General features: G+C 43.7%; 1 protein-coding gene across 1 annotated transcript in view; it reads right to left on the reverse strand.

Annotated features, from left to right (window-relative positions):
- The window catches only part of LOC117350013, a 68,236-nt gene extending 64,120 nt beyond the window's left edge, over positions 1 to 4,116 (reverse strand). Inside the window, exon 1 of the mRNA XM_033923883.1 lies at positions 3,973 to 4,116. Coding sequence (XP_033779774.1) covers positions 3,973 to 4,041 — 69 coding nt within the window. The 5' untranslated portion in view covers positions 4,042 to 4,116. The remainder of the gene's footprint in view (positions 1 to 3,972) is intronic.
- Between the last annotated feature and the right edge of the window lie 16,610 nt (positions 4,117 to 20,726).

The raw sequence follows: 20,726 nt of genomic DNA on the forward strand, positions 1-20,726 counted from the left end.
ACCCGACTGGAATACGGCTCTTGAGGACTGGAGTTCCCTATCCCTGCTCTAGGATATAACAGTTCATTTTCTATCTCTAGCAGAAAGTTCAAGTTTAAAACTAGGCTTTTATACTAAGGAAACTAGATAATAAGTAGTTTGCTCTTTGAAAATTTTTTAACTGTCATCATAAAGGAATCTACAATTTATCTTTTATCCCTAAATTATCCAAGCAAAGTGGAAAATAATGTTCACTTACCCAGAGAAATGAACTCTTCTCTGCTCTCAGAAAAAAGGTTTTCTTAGACTTCCTCTCTATAGAACGTTTTATTCTTAGGGGACTGCTACAAACAGACCCTTTGAAGCTAACACAGTAATCAGATTGCCCTGGTGACCTTTATAGTGTGACCATATGGCTCCAGAAAAAAGGGGACGGATTGAGACATCCAGGTTTTACTTCCATTGAAAGCAATGGAAGTAAGGAGAACAGATTGAGACATCTTGGTTGCTTTCAATGGAAGTAAAACCCGGATGTTTCAATCCGTCCCCTTTTTTCTGGAGCCATGTGGCCACACTACCTTTACAGCTATTCTACCTTCCTCACAGATCCTTAATCAACACCTAATTCAGGTCAGAAGCAGGGCTTCCTGCTCCATATGGCAAAAAACATAAACCAGAGAAATGTCATCTTCTCTTCACCTTTCCTCTGCTCTCAGAAAGTCGTGGCAGTCAGTGTATGATTTAAACACTGGCCATCATATTTATTAAATTAACTTTTGTGTGCTTTCATTTGTAATAATGTTTTTTTCCCATCATAAATCCAAAAATAACAGGTTAGTTCCAATATTCTCCAGTTGGATGGATGGGGAAACATTATAAGAATAGGGAAAGGAACTGGATTATTACCATCCTGTCTTCTGCAATCTGCTAAAAGAATCAGGAAATAGGGTGTCACCAAACAAGAAATAACAGAAACCTGCATTTTATAATTTTAGAGGAAATCTTCTGAATAAACAGTTCTTAGCCAGTGCATCTATAATAATAAAACCCTGGAGCGCGCATGCGCTCTTGAAAATTCGTGATTCCTGGCGCCATGAGGTGTGCTTCTGTGGCAGTATTCTATTTGACACCTCACGGCACTTGCAGGGGCTGGAGGTGCGTGCGGTGGCTGAAGGCGCACCACTCTCTCCCTGCCCGCGTCCTCGGCGTGTCACCGCCCGCCCTCACTCGCCGCTGCCTCTCACTCGCCACCTGCCTTCACAGGTGCGACTGTGCTCTCTCCCTGCACACGTCCTCACCGCGTCACCTCCTGCCCTCACTCGCCGCTGCCGTCGCCACCGCTGATCCTCCTCTTCAGAGCAGCCTGCGATCGTGGCCGGCTTTAAAGAACCTCGCAGGCCGCTTTCCAACCTCAGTAGCATGCTTCCTCTGATGCACGGGATCGCGTCAGAGGGAACGTGCTACCGAGTTGGAGAGTGGCCTGCTAGGTTCGCTAAAGCCGGCCACCACGATTGCAGGCTGCTTTGAAGAGGAGCAGGCCAGAAGATGCCGGAATGGAGGGAGGGTAAGAAGGGGATCAATACCAGGAGCCAGGGGGAGAGGGAAAGGGGGCTGCTTTGGGGGGAGGGGTGTGCTGGGGGAGACAGAAGGGGCCATGGATAGGGAGAGGGAAAGGGGGCTGCTTTGGGGGGAGGTGTGCTGGGGACAGACAGCTTTACTCTGGGGGGGAAGATAGAAGGGGCCATGGAGAGACAGGGAGAGGGAAAGGGGGCTGCTTTGGAGGGGAGGTGTGCTGGGGACAGACAGCTTTGCTCTGGGAGGAGACAGAAGGGGCCATGGAGAGATAGGGAGAGGGAAAGGGGGCTGCTTTGGGGGGGAGGTATGCTGGGGACAGACAGCTTTGCTCTGGGGGGAAGACAGAAGGGGCCCTGGAGAGACAGGGAGAGGGAAAGGGGGCTGCTTTGGGGGGAGGGGTGTGCTTGGGGCAAACAGCTTTGCTCTGGGGGGGAATACAGAAGGGGCCATGGAGAGACAGGGAGAGGGAAAGGGGGCTGCTTTGGGGGGGAGGGGTGTTCTGGGGGGGAGACAGAAGGGGCCATGGAGAGATAGGGAGATGGAAAGGGGGCTGCTTTGGGGGGAGGTGTGCTTGGGACAGACAGCTTTGCTCTGGGGGGGAAGACAGAAGAGGGCCATGGAGAGACAGTTAGGGAGAGGGAAAGGGGGCTGCTTTGGGGGGGAGGTGTGTGCTGGGGGCAGACAGCTTTGCTCGGGGGTGGAGACAGAAGGATACAGACAGCGGCCAAGGAGAGAGAGATATAAAGAAACACAGACAGACACATCTATTCTAGCACCCGTTAATGTAACGGGCTTAAAGACTAGTAGGAAATAAGAAGGAAACATTAAGGACCTACCAGGATTCCTAAATACCACTGAGAGCAAGAGATGCTACTTTGATAGCATTGCATGGAAACAAAATTAAAAGGATAAACAATGGCAGAGGCTGTCCAAGGCCCAGCTGTGCTGGAATTACCAAGACCACAGAGTGCTCATTTTCAGAGACGGGAGGCCATGTCACATCTCCTGTAACAAAATATGAGACTTACGCTCTGGTGGTATATGGTCCGTTCAGTTTGCCTCACAGATACCACCAAGTTGCAGCAGTTTGGTTCATAAATGTTACAGATGTATCATTTACGGAAAGCGAAATGTTCCGTGTCCCTCAAAAATGTGGAATTTCAGGTAACAGAAGATAATAAACATACAACAAAGTAATTGATCAAGTGGGGGAGAAAGTTAATGAGAGGAATTATTGTTATGAGAATGCTGTCAATTTTCCAAAAGAGAGGGAAATAATTTCATGTCATTATTTTTCTTTTTCTTTATATCTATTGTATAGTTTTGTTTTTAAATAAATTGCTTACATGCACACACTGAACTGGTTTCTTCACAGACTGGTTTTCTTCACAGACATGTGACACATACATCCCTGCCCCACCACAGAACAGCCACAACGCAGTGCAAGCTTCTCTCTCTCATACACATACACACACTTGCGTGCGGCTCTAGCTTGCTAAGAGTGGGGTGGTGAGGGTGGTCCATTCCAAGTGCAGGGAGTTGGGGGGGGGGTGCTTGGAGCAGTCACAGGGCTGTAGTTCCCATTCCCGTGCCATAGGCTCCACTTCCCCCCACCCCGCACATCACTTTCCTGTTGCGGGGTGAGGTGGGGGGAGGACCACAGACCGTGGTACCACAACCATTTCACGCACCTCCTCACTGCCTGGAAGAGGGGATGCTCTGCCCCAGGTAGCCAGCAAGACAGGTACACACACACACACACACATATACTGCTCCATCACAGAATTATAATAATAATTTATTTTTATATTCTGCCTAACCAGCAGTTCATAGCGGTTTACACAATTAGATACTCAGCATACAATATAATAAGAACAGACGCAACAAGGGACTTCAAAGGACGATGGGATAAACATGTGGGTTCGCTCCGGTGAAATGCTTAGGGGGAGGGTTCTTTGTGTGGGCAGACTTGTTGGGCCGACGGCCTTTTTCTGCCGTCATACTCTATGTTTCTCTATGTTTCTATGTAACATAGGTAGCAGCAGTGCAAGTTTCCCTCTCTCTCTCTTTCATACACATACACTGCCCCATCACTGAACAGATACAACATAGATAGTAGCAACTTCCCTCACAGACACCGAGACACACACGCTATCTCAGTGGCTGCAGTACATGCTTTCCTCACATATAGCTACGTAGTGTCTCAGCACAGAGAAAGCCAACAGCAGTGCAAGCTTCCCACAATGACACACACACAGCCCCAGTATATCCACTAAAAAATGATCCACCTGCATTCCATGTCTTGACCCAAAAAGACAAAAATCAAACCTCCGACGCCACAATAAAATCCTCCAGCTAAGCTGAAGACATCGGGCAGTGTTGACTCCCCTGTTTTCACCCCCTTTCCCTGGGTCTTACCTTGCTGAAAGTAGGAAGGGTGTTGGAAGAGAGAAGGAGGGAGGTGAGAAGGAAAGTAGGGCCCATCATACTGGGGGATGGAGAATGAGGCTGCCCCAAGAAACAGGAGAGAGGGAGAGATGATGAAGGGTGGAGGCTCTGAGGTGGACTACGGAAGGAGGAGGAGGAGAGTCTGGTGCTAAAGCTGCATCAGAAAGGGGAGGAGAGAGAGACACACGGAGACAGAGAGAGCAAAATAGAGACTTAAAAAGAGACAGAAAGGAGAAATGAGAAAACCTCACTCTTTATGGCAGATACTGATTAGAAATGACTGAAAACTGAGATAGAGGAAGAGGAAGAGAATGCACAGGGGCACAGTCATTATGGAGGCTGCTGTACATGGGGCATGAGGAAAGACCAGTGGATTCTTAGATTTGACATTAAACATTAGAACTGGTTTGTAACCAACTATCAGCACGGATTCGTCCTCCCAAGTGGAAAGGGGGGGAGGGGGAGAAGGGAAATTTTATAAAATGTTTTCCATGTATAAATCTTGTTTTGCATTCAGAAAAGGACTTTTGCAAAATGATGCAACCCCATAAAAAGAGCAATTCGATAACCTAGATGCTACATTTCTGTGCATGTTAGAAGCAGAAGGTATTTATTTAAAAATGTATATAACGCATACAACTATGCCAGTGGTCTCAAACTCAAACCCATTGCAGGGTCGCATTTTGGATTTGTAGGTACTTGGAGGGCCTCAGAAAAAAATAGTTAATGTTTTATTAAAGAAATGACAATTTTGCATGAGGTAAAACTCTTTATAGTTTATAAATCTTTCCTTTTGGCTAAGTCTTAATAATAATATTGTAATTCATAGCTAAAGAGACATATGATCAAGAAACTGTTTTATTTTACTTTTGTGATTTGATAAACATACCGAGGGCCTCAAAATAGTACCTGGCGGGCCACATGTGGCCCCCCGAAGTGCGAGTTTGAGACCACTGAACTATGCCACATGTATAAAATCTTGTTTCCCTCCAATTATCACATATAACATAGACATGTCTAAACAACATCATTAATCATCCATGTTACAATAGGGATAGAGCACAAATTCAAGCAATTTAGAAATACAAGCAAGCTTTAAACCATACATTGATGTCAGAAAAATTCTAAAAGGCGATTATCAACCGAAATATATTTTAGCATAAAAAGGCATTGGCAAATAATTGAGTTTTCAGCATTTTCTTAAAATTCATCCTCCCCAAACAAAACCGCAGGCATTCCATAGTTCTACACCAGCCACAGATATCATTGATGCTCCGATCCTAGCATTCATAGTCGACATTCTACCCTCTATTCATGTTTTGGACATCCATATTGCATGGCTGTCTAAATATCTATTTCATAAAGCCAGAGTATGGATGTCTAAAAGTGCTGTATGTCCATATGGCAAGGGGGGCGTGGTTTAGGTGGGACTAGGGAAGGGCCAAAAGATGGCTGTCCAGCTCTGATTGCTGAAGGAGAAGGGGCATCCATGTTCAAAAACATGGCCATCATATTTAGACTTGGTATTTGTCACATGATCCAGGTTACAGAAAGGTATTCTGTTTGAGAGTTCTTGAGCAAACAAGACCCAACGTGGCCACATTTTGCTCTCGGGCTGCATCGGGGGTAAACCTAGAAGGGGATAAGAAGTTCGGAACAAGAGAATATGAACATACTCCACTTTTACTAGCAAAAATCTTTCACATTCACAGAATCAAGTGGCATTCAGAATACTAGGATAGCACCTTTCCTCTCTCAGTGTAGTGAATAAACATAAAATACAGTCAACTCCGCTTAAGTGCAAGGCCTCCGGACCGAACCACCATATGCACTTAAGTGGAGTGTGCGCTTAATAGGAGTACCACTCTTTAGTCAGGCGATCGTTTAGCTATTATTGACAGCTACCTGGGGTGATGGTGGCAACAGCAAGCAGTGCTGAGAGGAAGGTGCTGGTGAGTGCTCAGTGTGCTGGCGTAGGTCTCCCGTTTACTTGCTGTCTAGGACGGCTCACGATGCTGTGATGTTCCAGGGAGGGGGGTGGGGGTATAGTAAATGCAGTGCAATAAATATAGAGGACCCATGATTGCATTTAACCGGAGTGAAGGTAGCGTGAAAGAATAGAGGTGGGACCTATGACATCAGTGCATATAAGCGAATTGTGTGCTTATCAGCAGTGCAAATATCTGGAGTTTACGTCCATTGACTTTAATGTAAAAAAAAAAAAAAAACGGGACCGTGGTGGTAGGGTGCGGATAACCAGAGTGTGCGCTTATCCGATGTGCACTTAGGTGGAGTCGACTGTCCTTGATATTTGGAAGGGTGTGCCCTTGTTCTTGTTAGCTTGATTCACTCATGAAACAAGTAAACCAAACTGCAGGTTACTACTGCTCAGTAATCACTAGCTTGATTCAGCTGTGTGGACTTCTCAGCTAGGCATCCAATTATAAAATCAGTCCATAGTGACCGATATTACATCTGAGTAAACATAGAAATAGACGGCAGATAAGGGCCACGGCCCATCAAGTCTGCCCACTCCAATGACCCTCCCTGTGAGGTACACTACAAAGCACCACACCCCTTTTCTTCCTGTTGTTCATTCCTGAAGCTGGGTATCTGTGATCAATAGCAGTCCAGCTTGTATTTTCCAAACTGAATTTCCCCAATCTTGATTCTAGTGCCTCATCTCTTGGTGTCTCTCCCTCCGTCTGCTTATCTCTATAAGTCTGTCAGTATTTATCTTCTTTTTCTTGTCTCTTCCTCCCTTCCCCCTTCATTTTTCTGTCTCTTTTCCCATTTGTGTGCCTGTCTCTTTCTCTACTGCCCCCCACCTTCTGTATTGGTTTCCATAGAGACCAGTTGTTTTATTAAGCCGCTAGGGCCATTAGAGGTTGAATGATGGGACTTGGGTAGGCTGATAACCATTATGCTGACCGTGATAATGATGCAGGACTGGAGCTTTGTTCCTACTGTCAAGCAATTGCAGGATATGAATGCAAGATCATAAATACATCTCCTCTGCAACAATGGGGGAGCGAAGGCGAGGAGAGCTGAAATGCTAGAAGAGGCAGACTACAATAAAATAACAAAAGTCTGACTCGACTCTTTAAGATCATTGATATGATAAAATTATCAGTCCACCAAATGAAAAACAGTCAAATGAAAGAGGACATAGAATACTGGTATTACTCCTATGGTCAAGGCTGGGAAGCAGAGAATAGCACATCAGAAGCAACAGGCTTCTTCAAAAGGATCTAGGAAAGAAAGAATATTTTCTGTGGCTCTGCCAACCATTTTTATTGCTCCTTGCAAAATTGGGATAAGGACGGGACCAGTGGCCCCATCCAATTAATCTTTAGGTTCTTTGGTCCCTCAACAATCAGAATCACCCCTCCACCCTTCCCAGTATAATCTAGGCAAGTGGGCTATTTGACAACTGCCCATTCTCCCTGCAGATACAAGCATGCACTTGTGGCTCATTGAGTTTATGTTAGGACCTATTATTGTTGTTGTTAGGACTTATTATTTTGCTCTGACTACAGGGACTTTTTAGAATCCCCCAGAAGCTGCTGCCCTAGCCAGATGCCTAATCAAGTTTAATGCCCTGGATATGCAACAAGAAGATTTTGAATTCAGCTACTGACAAGGTTCTGAGTTTGCAGATCTGTGAGGTTTTAGTGACATCTAGTGGAAGGAGATAGTATTTTTTATTTTTAAAGTCCCTGTGCCAGCAGAAAGCTAATCATCTTAGGATAACAGGATGGGGGCCTGCTGTCTTCATGTGGATGAATGGAAAACACTCTTTCTTTTTACTGTAAAATAGCAGAAGCATTTGCCAAGTCACCCTTTATGTATACAGTTTTGAAGGGGGCACATTTTGGTATGTATGGGTCTGGTATTTATGATTTTCCAATGGCAATATATGTGTCCTAGATGTCAGTTGTTCACGTGTTCTGAGGAAAGAGTAAGTGTCAGCTATCTGGGACCTGAGATTTTCACAAGGGCTAGATTCTAAAAAAAAAACCCCCACATAAAAAAACGAGGGGCTGCTATCGCAGCCATTACAGTAGCGATTTTAAAAAAGCAGGCCATTCTCCAAAAAATGCTCATGCAAATGAGGTTGGTGGAGAGTAGCAAAGACTCGCTAAATTTGCATGTGCCCATTGCTGGTGATAGTGATGGACACATGTGCAGAATAAACATTAAAAAAAACCCCAAAACAAAACAGTGGGAGAGATGCCTAATCTCTCCTGCCTCCAAACCAACACAGTGCTGCTAACCAACACATGCCTCAGCAGCGGGAGAGATGCCCAGTCTCTCCTGCCGTCAACCAACACAACCCCCAGCAGCGGGAGAGGTGCCCAATCTCTCCCGGTCGCCACCAACCAACACCCACCCACCCCCAGCAGCGGCAGAGATGGTGTGTCGGTTGGTAGCAGGAGAGATTGAACATCTCTCTCACTGACTGGGGATGTGTTGGTTGGGCGGGAGAGATTGGACATCTCTCCCGCTGCCGAGGGGGGTTGGGGGTGTTAGTTGTCAGCAACGCAGCAGGAGAGAGAGGGCATCTCTTCTGCCGATCTTCAATATGGGATTTTTTTTTTTTTTTAATTGCATGTCACACCACACGCCAGAGATGTGTTTTTCACAGTGCTGGCACTGTACCAGCACCCCTGGACCAGTTGCTGATTTCGCTCTTGGAGAATGGCTTGGTGATTTTTAAGAATCCACTGGAGTGCTTGTTTAAATATCGAAGAGCCAATTTGCATAGCAGTGTCGGAGAGCTTTAGAAAACTTGCAAAAGACCTTGTAAGCCATTTTGATAATCCGCTGCTAAAATATGTGCTCGCTAAATCAGCCAGAACGTATTTAGCGAGCACGTTAAAGGCAAATTTTATTTTGAGAATCTGGCCCTTAGGGGGCAATTGTGCTTGCCTATCTTTTGTTTAAAACTCTGCAAAAATCTAACAGCATAGGGCTCCTTTTACAAAAGTGCGCTAGCGGTTTTAGCGCGTGCTAGCCACTACCGCCTCCTCTTGAGTAGGCAGTAGTTTTTCAGGAAGCATGTGCTAAAAACGCTAGCGCACCTTTGTAAAAGGCGCCCATAATATTTTTAGTTCACCTTCTTGGTTGCCTCTTCCTGGATAGGTTGTAAAATTGATACTTAAATGTTCATAATCCCGAGAAATGGAGCTTTCTTTGAGCATGTTCTTTTATAAAAATAGCTGTTCCCATTGATTGTGCTGCAGACTACACATGAACCTCCCCATATCCTTACAATCTCTATAATAAAACCCTAAGCCGCACATGCGCACTTCTACTTGCGTGTTCCGTATGTCCGTGGCCTGAAGAAGTGCGCATGCGCAACTACAACTGCCCCACACTCGCGGCCCTGTTTGCATTCCAGTGGCAGCAACTGAGTGGTGGAGAGCAGCCCCGCTCCGCCCGTTAACCCTCCACAAACCTCCCGGCTCCAGCGGGAGGGAGGGAGACAAAAAGAAAGAAAGACACAGGTGCAGGGAGAGGGACAGAAAGACAGACAGAGAAAGGGGGCCAGGGAGAGAGAGAGAGTCAGCGGGAGGGAGACAGACAGACATATATTCTAATGTAACGGGCTTAATGACTAGATAATAAACCCTAAGCGGCGCATGCGCACTCCTACCTGCGTGTTCCATATGTCCGTGGCCGGAAGGAGTGCACATGCGCGCCTACAACTGCCCCACACTCGCGAAGGGAGAAGATACAGAAACAAAAAAGACTGACAGACAGCCAGGGAGAGAGACAGTAAGACAGGGGGCCAGGGAAGAGACAGAGACACACAGGGAGACAGAGACAGAAAGAAAGGGGGGCAGGGAGAGAGATAAAAAACATAAAGTAAGAAAGAAAGAAAGAAACACCTCAGTGACCCATTGTGCTAAAAGTCTACACATCTATTCTAGCACCCGTTAATATAACGGGCTTAAACACTAGTATTTTATAAAAGGCTTCATATTCAGTAAGCCTTTTGTAAAATGCTCAGGAGATTATGTACATCCTGATTTGAAATTCCCTTTTCTGGTTGAGCCTCTCCCTAGGGGAAAAAAACTCAGGCTTTATAAGGCCAGTGTAAAACAAATATTGGGATCAGTTTTAGACCAGTAATGCTCAGCGTTTTGCTGACCACCACTGGTGTTATACCCAGACATTTAATGTTGTGTAGGGTTATCATGTGGCTCCAGGAGAAGAAGGACAGATTGAGATATCCGTTTTAGGTGCCATTGACGTGTGCTTGAGTTCTAGTGACTTGATGAATTACAGATCTAAAAAGAAATCAGTTTTGTGCTAGTCCAGTAAGGTCCTCCAGCATCATTCCCATGGTTGTTTTCAACATGTTCAGCCATCTGATTGCAGTTTGCCCTCTTTACCTGGTTCCTTTGATCTTTCCAAACATGATGTCCTTCTCCAATGATCTCTCTCTTCTGACAGTATGCAGGGCCGCCATCAGAAATTTCTGGGCCCCTTACTGAGCAATCCTATTGGGCCCCCCACGCACCCCTTTCCCCCCCCCTGACAGCCTCCCCCTATTTCCATGGGCCGAATACACACATACTTTTCTGCTAATGCTCCACCTAAGCCAGTAAAATCTTCTCACGTCCATTGGGTGATTTGGCATAGAGGAGATATTCATAAAAAGAACGTCCGTCAAGATCTTTACTCATAGACTGTGCCATTTGCTTTAAATCATCTTCCATCATTAATCCAAATTGCACAATTCTTTCTCTGTCTTTGTCCTGAATGGCATCTGTCCACATTGCTGGATCCTTCCAGTCAACAAATTTATGAGCAGGCGCGGAGAACGCATTTTTAAACAAATGTAGTTTATCCTTGTACTCCTTATGTAATTTTAATCATCTATGGATATGTTTGTATGTTTATTGTTGAAATGGTTTTATTTATTTCCCCAAATTTATTTTTGTTATACGCATTGAAAATATTTGATATTGAGTTTAAATCAAAATCTCAATAAACTTGAAACGAGTGCCCGTGAGATTGTGGGAGGGTTAAATACTCAAAACTTAGAAGAATAACAATTTACTTAAAGTTTTTGCTACGCCAGCTTTCTGGTCTCTTTACATACAGTGGCGTACGTAGCATATGTAACACCCGGGGCCCATCATTTTTTGGCACCCCCCCCCATCTGTAAGAAAAACATGATTTTTAGTAACAAACCACACGTCACACATGAGTACCTAGGAAAAGGCAGCATCTTACATATTGCAATGAGCAGTACATCAATACACCCATTGTAAAACTAAACAAGCCAGACCAATCAATCCTACACCGTCAATCCTAACAGAAAACCATGTCTTTCGAACACACAGAACACAGAAAACACCTTCGCCTAGTATGGAATATGTCATCACAAACTAACCCCTCACTCTTTTACAAAACTGTAGTGTGGATTTTAGCCACAGTGGTAACAGCCCTGACGCTCATAGAATTCTGAGCATCAGAGCTGCTACCACCACGGCTGGCGCTAAAAAAACGCTCCACAGTTTTGTAAAAGGGGGGATAAAATAGAAATACACAGTTTCAACGCTCTAGCTCAGAGGTGCCCAAACTTTTTGAGCTTGTGAGCTACTTTAAAATGACCAAGTCAAAATGATCTGCCAACAATAAAATTAAAAAACACAAAGCACACTATACACTGTGAAAATATTAATTATCATTCCTATTCTGGATTTTTTCAAAGAGGTCAAGGCAGATGACTCTATGCATTGTCACCTCAGTAACAACCATACAAAAATAGACAAATATACCCTCCATCCTTTTTATTAAACCACAATAGCAGCTTTTAGCGCAGGGAGCTGCACTAAATGCCCAGCGCTGCTCTTGACGCTCATAGGCTCCCTGCGCTAAAAACCACTATTGCGGTTTAGTAAAAGGGGACCATATTGTAAAATATAGACAGCAGATATAAATTCAGAACTGTGCATAGTAAGTGAAGGGAAGTTTTCATCTCTGGGAATTTACCCAATTAACTATTAAGTTATTTGGGCAAATTCCTTTGAAAACTGTGGTAATACTGCCTCCACTTTACTAAATTTAAAATAAAATCATTTTTCCTACCTTGTCTGGTGATTTCATGAGTCTCTGGTTGCATTTTCTTCTTCTGACTGTGCATCCAATCTTTCTTCCCTTCTATCAGCCTTTATGCTTTCTCTCCTCCACACCTCATTCCCTCCCCCAACTTTTTCTTCCTCTCTCCCTGACCTTTCTTTCTTTCCTTCTGTTTCCCTGCCTGCCCCCTTTCTTTCTTTCTTTCTCCCTGCCGTTCCCCGAGCCACTGCCACTGCAGCTGCCATCGAGGAACAGGACCCACCAATGGATAACAGGCCCCAAAGCCGAAGCCGACGCCGACGCATGCTCTCCCTGCTTCGGGCCGATCAGTCTTCCTCTCCCCGACGTCAATTCTGCTGTCGGAGAGGAAGTTCCGCCCAGCCAGGCAGCGATTGGCTGGCCCGAACTTCCTCTCCGACTGCAGAATTGACATCGGGGAGAGGAAGACTGATCGGCCTGATAGATTAGATCGCCAAGACAAAGTGAGTCCTGGGTGATCGACTCACTTTGCCTTGGCGAGCTACTGGCGCCCCTGCCTTAGAACACTGCCTAGGACCCTGGGGGAGCCCGGGCCTCTTGTCAGCTCCGGGCCCCTGAATGCAGGACTGGTAGTACTGCCCTGATGGCGGCCCTGACAGTATGACCAACATAAGATAGTTGTAACTTCATCATTTGGGCTTCTAGTGACATAGCTGGTTTGATCTCTTCCAGAATCAATTTGTTAGTTCTGGTGATCCACAGCACTCGCATAAGATCCTTCTCCAACACCAAAGCTTAAACGAGTCAGTTTTCTTTCTGTCTTGTTTCCATAGTGTAAAGCTTTCACATCCATAATTGACCACTGAAGAAAATGAATGCTGGACAAGCCTGATCTTCATTTGGAGTGTTATTTCCTTGCCTTTTAATACTTTGTTGAGAGCCTTCATTGAAGAATGACCAAGTGCTATTCTGCAGAGTATTTCTTCCCTGCCAGTTGTATCTTTGTTTACAAAAGAGCTCAGGAGATAGAATAGAAGTTGTAAAGGATTTCAATCGAAGGTGAAGATTTTGAGCTTGAAAGTAAAATCTTAATCATTTTCCTTGTTCATGATCTTCATCTTGTTTATGTACAATTTTAAGCCCAACATATGACTTTCAGCTTTGACTTTTCTTAGTAGATATAGCATGTCTTCTTTGCTGCTGGTAATGAGCATTTCATCATCTGCTTAGCACAGGTTTGTTTATATTTCAGTTACCAACTTTGAAACCAACACTCTCTTCTTCCAAATGTGCTTTTCAAAGATGGCTTCACCATAAAGGTTGAACAGGGAAAGTGACAAGATGCATCCTTGCAGATACCACGTTTTATTGGAAACCAATCAGTGTTGCCATATTCTGTTCTCACTGCAGCTTCTTGATATTCATAGAGGCTCTTTATCAGCTGAGTTATGTGTTTGGGCATTCCCATTTGTGCTAGAGTTCTCCATAGTTTATGATGAGCCACACAGTCAAAAGCTTTGCTGTAGTTAAAGATGTAAAAGTATAGGGGCTTTTGGTATTTATTTATTTATTTTTTGCTCTTCTCCAATATCCATCAAACATTGGCAATAAAGCTTCTTGATCCTTGACCTTTTCTGAAACCAACCTGAACTTCGGGTAGTTCTTGCTCAATGTATGATTGTAGCTTTCATTGTATTACACTTCTCCTTCCGTATTCACGGTTTCAGCATTCGTGGTTTCGATTATTCGCGGTTTTTAGCTTACTGGCTCCTCCCCCCAAATTACGTCAGCTTGCATAGAGAAATCATTGATTCCAAACGTTTACAGAGAAAATTGCTGATTCCCAGCACTTTCTTCACCGTGTTTTGCCTCTCTTTCAGGAACAGACCAGGTCTCCCACCATGTTATTTGTGGTTTCACCATATTCACGATGGTTTTTAATAGAAAACAGCGAATAACATATGAAAAAGTTATTTGCAGTTTTTCTGTATTTGCAGTTCTGTTAATCCCCTATCACAGCGAATATGGAGGGAGAAGTGTATTTTCAGCACTATTTTGCTGGCTTGTGGAATTTTTTTTTTTGTAAATCTTTATTCAGTTTAAAACTAACAATGAGTGCAACATAATATATAACATTTTACACTTTAACAGCACTTAAATTTTATCAAATTATATTTCATATCAAATATATGTAACAACCCCAACCCAGTCTATATACCCAACAGTTGCACTCAACCATAAGTAAATTAAAATATTCCCCACCTCTACTCCCACCCACCTTGGATGTGTATGTTCAAAGGGAAAACAAATAATAATAATCATTCCTTACAGAATTTTGTTAATGGCTCCCAAACATCCTTAAATTTCCTACAATGCCCCTGCTGTAAGGCAATCACACACTCCTTTTTAAAAATGTGGCATAAAGAGTCCCACCAGAAATTATAATTTAACCGGTTCCAGTTTTTCCAGTTCTTCATAATAAGTTAACTAATGCAATCATTCTGTAGTTGTTACAGTCCTTGGCGTCACCATTCTTTGGTGACGCCAGGTATAAACAGTGATCTTCTCCAATCAGTTGGCCATGTTTTCTCATTCCAAAACTGTTGACACAGTCAAGTAAGGGCCATGATAGCACCCTCTGAGTCTTTGATTAATTCAATTGGAATACTTTCGATACCAGGTGACTTGTTTTTCAATAAAGCTTAAATTGCTGCTATAACTTCTTCTTTTACAATATCTGGTTCTTCAGCGTCAGTTTCTAGTTCAGTTTCCCCAATGTTATACTCATTGCCTTTCTTGTATAGATTTTCTGTATATTCTTTCCATGGTCCGATTCACTAGTCAGCGATCGATCGCTGCTACCTACCCAATTCACTAAATGGCCCATCGAGTGTTTTTCCCCATTTTCCAATCCGATCCGATCCAACTCATGCAAATAAGTAAAACCCCATGCAAAATAGCCAAGCGATTGATTCACTAACATTTGCTTGGCTATTTTGCATTGGGTTTTACGATCCTAAAACCCGACTGCTGTAAACTGTGTTACCGACAGATCTGACGGTTTGTTGACAGGCCTGCCTGGGTTTTTTTTCATTTTTTTTCCATGGTACAGATATTTTGCGTGTATTACACATGCAAAATATCTACCCCATAAAAAAAAGAATAAAAAATAGGCAGACCTGTCAAAAAACTGCCCCCCCCTCCCGGCAAACGTGTGCCCCCTCTGCCATGCAGTGACCCACAAATGGCAGGAAGGATGCCCACTCCCTTCTGCCACCTGACGCTCTCCCCACCATGCTGAAAAATATGGCAGGAGGGATGCTCGGTCCCTCCTGCCATCGGCCCCCTCTTCCTCCACCTGCCGGCCACCAAACACCCCCCATGCTGAAAAATATGGTAGGAGGGATGTCCACTCCCTCATGCCATCGGCCCCTATCCTTCCCCCCCGACACAAATTGCAGGAGGGATGCCCTCCCTCCTGCCACCCAACACCTGCCACCAAATGCCCCCTTCCCTCGTACTTTTAAGTTGGGAGCAGGAGGGATGCTCAGTCCCTTCTGCTCCTCCAGCCTCCTCCTGTGCAATGCAGACCTTAGGCCCCACCCCGGTGCATCATGCGCCTTGGGTTCCTCTCTTGAAAGGTGAAGAGAAAGAGGCTATTAGAGACGAAAAAAACATCCTTTAAAGGATCTGAATGAAGAAAATGAGAAAAGACACAAGCATTGGAAAGTTAGATGCCAAGCATTAATAAAGAAAGCTAAGAAAGAATATGAAGAGAAACTTACCAAAGAAGCAAAAACTCATAACAACTGTTATAGGTAGTAGAAAACCTCAGAGGGAATCTGTGGGATCTTTGGATGATCAAGGAGCAAAAGGGGTGCTCATGGAGGATAAGGCCATAGCAGAGAGACAATGAATTCTTTGCTTTGGTCTTTATGGTTTTCAAGGGTGATGATGCGGAGGAACTAAAAGAAATCTCGATGAATCTGGAAGAGGTACTAAGCCAAATCGACAAATTAAAGTGATAAATCACGTGGACTGGATGGTATACATCCCAGGGTACTAAACAAACTCAAACATGAAATTGCTGACCTGCTGTTAGTGATCTGTAATCTGTCACTAAAATCATCTGTAGTACCTGAAGATTGGAAGGTGGCCAATGTTATGCAGATTTTTTCAAAGGGTTCCAGGGGAGATCCGTGAAATTACAGACCAGTAAGCCTGACTTCGGTGCCGTGCAAAATGGTGGAAATAATTATAAAAAAAATAAAATTGTGGAACACATAGACAAACATGATTTAATCAGACAGAGTCAGCATGGGTTCAGAAGAGGGAGATCTTGCCTCACCAATTTGCTTGACTTGTTTGAAAGTGTGAATAACCATGTGGACAAAGGTGAGCTGGTTGATGTAGTGTATTTAGATTTTCAGAAAGCTTTTGACAAAGTTCCTCATGAGATGCTCCTGAGAAAATTAAATAGTCATGGGATAGGTGACAAAGTTCAGTTGTGGATTAGGAATTGGTTATCGGATAAAAAAACAGAGGGTAGGGTTAAATGGTCATTTTTCTCAATGGAAAAGAGTAAACAGTGGAGTGCTGTTAGGATCTGTACTGTGACCGGTGCTATTTAACTTATTTATAAATGATCTGGAAATTGGAATGATGAGTGAGGTGATTAAATTTGCAGATGACATTAAACTGTTCAAAGTTGTTACAACGCATGCAGATTGTGAAAAATTGCAGGCAGACCTTAGGAAATTAGAAGACCGGGCATCCATGTGGCAGATGAAATTTAATGTGGACAAATGCAAAGTGATGCACATTGGGAAGAATAACCCAAATCAGTTACCGGATGCACCATGGGGGTTAGCGCCCAAGAAAAAGATCTGGGTGTGCTTGTAGACAATACGATGAAACCTTCCATCCAATGTACGGTGGCGACTAAAAAAGCAAACATTATTATTAAAAGGAATGGTTAAAAAAAAAGACTAAGAATATTATAATGCCTCTGTATCGCTCCATGGTGTGACCTCACTTGGAGTATTGTGTTCAATTCTGGTCTTATCTCAAGAGTGATATAGCGGTATTAGAAAAGGATCAAAGAAGAGCGACCAAGATGATAAAGGGGATGGAACTCCTCTCATATGAGGAAAGACTAAAAAGGTAAGGGCTCTTAAGTTAGGAAAAGAGACAGCTGAGTGGAGATATGATTGAAGTCTATGATTGACATCTACAAAATCCTGAGTAGAATGGGTGCAAGCGGATCGATTTTATATTCCATCAAAAATTACAAAGACTAGAGGATGCTCAATGAAGTTACAGGGAAATACTTTTAAAACCAATAGGAGGAAATATTTTTTTCACTCAGAGAATACCGTAGTTAAGCTCTGGAACGCATTGCCAGAGGTTGTGGTAAGAGTGGATAGCGTAGCAGGTTTTAAGAAAGGTTTGGACAATTTCCTTGAGGAAAAGTCCATAGTCTGTTATTGAGAAAGACATAGAGCAAGCCACTGCTTGCCCTGGATCAGTAACATAGAATGTTGCTACTCTTTGGGTTTTGGCAAGGTACTAGTGACTTGGATTGGCCATCATGAGGATGGGCTACTGGGCTAGATGGACCATTGTTCTGACCCAGTAAGGCTATTCTTATGTTCTTAAGGAGGATAGATTGAGACATCTGAGATTTTCTTCCATTGCTTTCAATTCAAGTAAAACCCAAATTCTCAATCCATCCTTCTTTTTCTGGAGCCAGCCTAGCTGTCCAGCCCTAATGGCATTGAAAAGAATGTTTTCTGTAATGCAGGAAAAAGATAGGCCTAGTAATCCTCAATTCACCTGTAAAGCAGTTATCTGAAGTCTTGTTCTCCAGAGGAAAACAGATGGGACAGTTTAAAGGACAGCATGGCTTTGGGGTCCAAACCCTTCTTAGAGAACATTCTTCTTGATAGCAGACAGAAGGAAGAGGGGCAAGTCAGGAGAAGATTGATGCTGACAAGTACAGAACACAGATGGATGGTCTGGGCTCAAAATCCTGGAGTGTGGTCTAGGGTTACCACACATTCAGATTTACCTAGACATGTCCGGGTTTTGAAAAGATCACGTCAGGAGGGGCATCTGCCCTCCCAACCGAGACGAGCAGGCTGAGGGGGGCAGGATTAGAGGCGAGGCTGGGGCGGGTCTATGGGTCCGGATTTTACATACGTAAAATCTGGTAACCCTAGTGTGGTCCCTTAAGCAATGGAGGAAGTTTTTGCTTGGAGTTGTTAACACATGGAAAGATAGCCATTTTGTATTGAAATTAAGATTTTCATGATTTTGTTTTGAACTCTGATTAATAGCTGAGAATGGAGGACAGCACTGAAAGATCGCATTGAGTTATGTCCTGTCCAGGGTGTGGTGGCTGTTCCACAGAGTTTTCATACCCATTAAAAAGAACTCGGTGGCAAGGCGTTGGTCACATTATGAAAATACTGTATGCTTTATTTTTAGCTACATAGATTTTTAGATATGCAGATAAAATTTAAATAACTAAATTATACTCTTTAGAGATCCTCTCCTCTGGGACTCTCCTTGTACTGGTACCTGAATAGAGTTATTGAATCTCTCTTCCTGAACAAGAATCCAATTTTCCTCCTGAATATAATGCTAAGTATGCATTCAACTCTGCAAGGTTTCCTTCTTAAAGAATCCTCTTTCACCAACAAACTCTGAGAACCTCTCTTTCTAGAACGCAAACTCCTTGTTTCCAATGTCTGCCACTTTCCTCTGCTGCAGACTAAACATCTACCCGTTGAAATGAAAACAAGTCATTTTCAAAGAAGGCAAAGAGGTTGGTGCTTACTCCCCTCTCACCAAGGTCACCTCTCACCAAGGGCACCCTTGGTTCTCTCTCCCTTGGGATCTTCATGGAACTCCCTCACTCCAAAGGCCTGGGAACTTCATTCTTAAGGCCTAGCCATCTTCCAGTTACAGTTTGTACCAGCCCACAGACAGCAGAAACCTGCAAATTCTACTTTGAACTTCATTCACATACACGTAGGGATCTTTCTGATTCTGATTAAGCAGAACCAAATCAGACCTAGAAGAACTGATGGTGAGTGTACTTAAAACAGGGGTGGGCAGCCTGGGTTTTCAGGATTTCTCCAATGAATATGCATGAGATCTATTAGCACACAATGGAGGCAATGAATGCAAATACATCTGATGCATATTCATTGGAGAAATCCTGAAAACCCAACTGGGTTGCACCCTCAAGGACTGAGGTTGCCTACCCCTGTTCTAGCAGGCTGACATCCACAATTTGGGTTCAGCTAATTAAACATTTGAGGTAGATTTTACTCGCAATTTAACTTCTTCTACAGATGATTAGATACAATTTGAATCCTTAATGAAATCTAGCAGCAAAAGTTTACAAGGATATTATTTACAAAAATAAACCACAAATGCAAAAAAATCAAAAGCAGGTAGATTAAATTAAAAGTGAGAGTATAAACAGAAACCAAGCTTTAACCCATTAAGATATAAGAAACTATTATGTGAGGTATCTCACAGTCTCCATACGGAGTGAGAACACCATCTCCACAGCATGGCTAGCACCACCTAACCTGAAAAGCAGAAGCCAGATTCACAAACTGAGATTCAGTCTCTCAAATGACAGGGTAAAGCTACTGAGCCAGATTATATCTTTTTCTAGAATTGTCAGGGGATCGTAGCTGGATGGACCAACTTTGTTCTTCACTACCACAGCAGTAAGAGAAACTGGAAAGTTAAAGAGTGGGTATCTTTTGTTCCCTTAATTAGTTATAAGCTTCCGAGGCCACACCCGGCTTACGTACATTGGGCAGGAAGCACTGTCCCTGAGGAGCCAGAGGGGAAATAATCATTCCAGGAGGATCAGATAACAGAACCATCAAAATGACCTCCGCAGAAGTTTTATATGCACTTTCCCTAAAATACCTCTGCCAGAGATGGGAAGGACCACCCTGGTGCGTGTGCTGGTAAGAATGTGTTAAAGCAGACCTATTGATTCAATCAATGTGGGTAATATTTTGTTTTCCTCTGCATAGCACAAAGGATGAAGGGTCCCTGTCTCTGCCTCTCCCTTCTCTCCCTCTTCCTTCCTGATATTTTGGGCAAGGCTAGAAGGGAGAGTCACCAGAGGGCTGGAGGGCTGCATCCTGTTTAGTTGAGAAGGACACATATTGTGCCTTGCTGTGTCTGCCCCCAAGTGTGTGTGGGTAGGTGGGTGGGGTGGAGGGGTTTGCAGCAGCCAAGCCACTCATCATACCATGAGGGATAGTAGGGGGAAGGAGCAGCGCAATCATGTGTGACATCAGAGAAAGAATACACACCTTTATTAAAAACTTACAGAACTGGAAATATTAGGTAAAATTAAATTTCATTCACCAGTATATACAATATATGGGTCTATTCATGCACACACAAAGGACTGATAAACAGTGCATAAAGCATTTTCATATGTTCATTTTAAAAATGCCCTTTTTAAATCGCACGCTGAAAGACTTAGCAGTCAGTGGCACAGCAAGAGAGAGTCTGAGGGGCTCAATAAACCCAGGTGCTTGTTGTTCCAGGACAGTAATTCTTTCTGCGACAAGTACAAGCAGCAGGCCTTGCAGCAGAAGCAGAGA

The sequence above is a fragment of the Geotrypetes seraphini genome, chromosome 1 (genome assembly GCF_902459505.1).
Source record: "Geotrypetes seraphini chromosome 1, aGeoSer1.1, whole genome shotgun sequence".
In the NCBI taxonomy this organism is placed as follows: domain Eukaryota; kingdom Metazoa; phylum Chordata; class Amphibia; order Gymnophiona; family Dermophiidae; genus Geotrypetes; species Geotrypetes seraphini.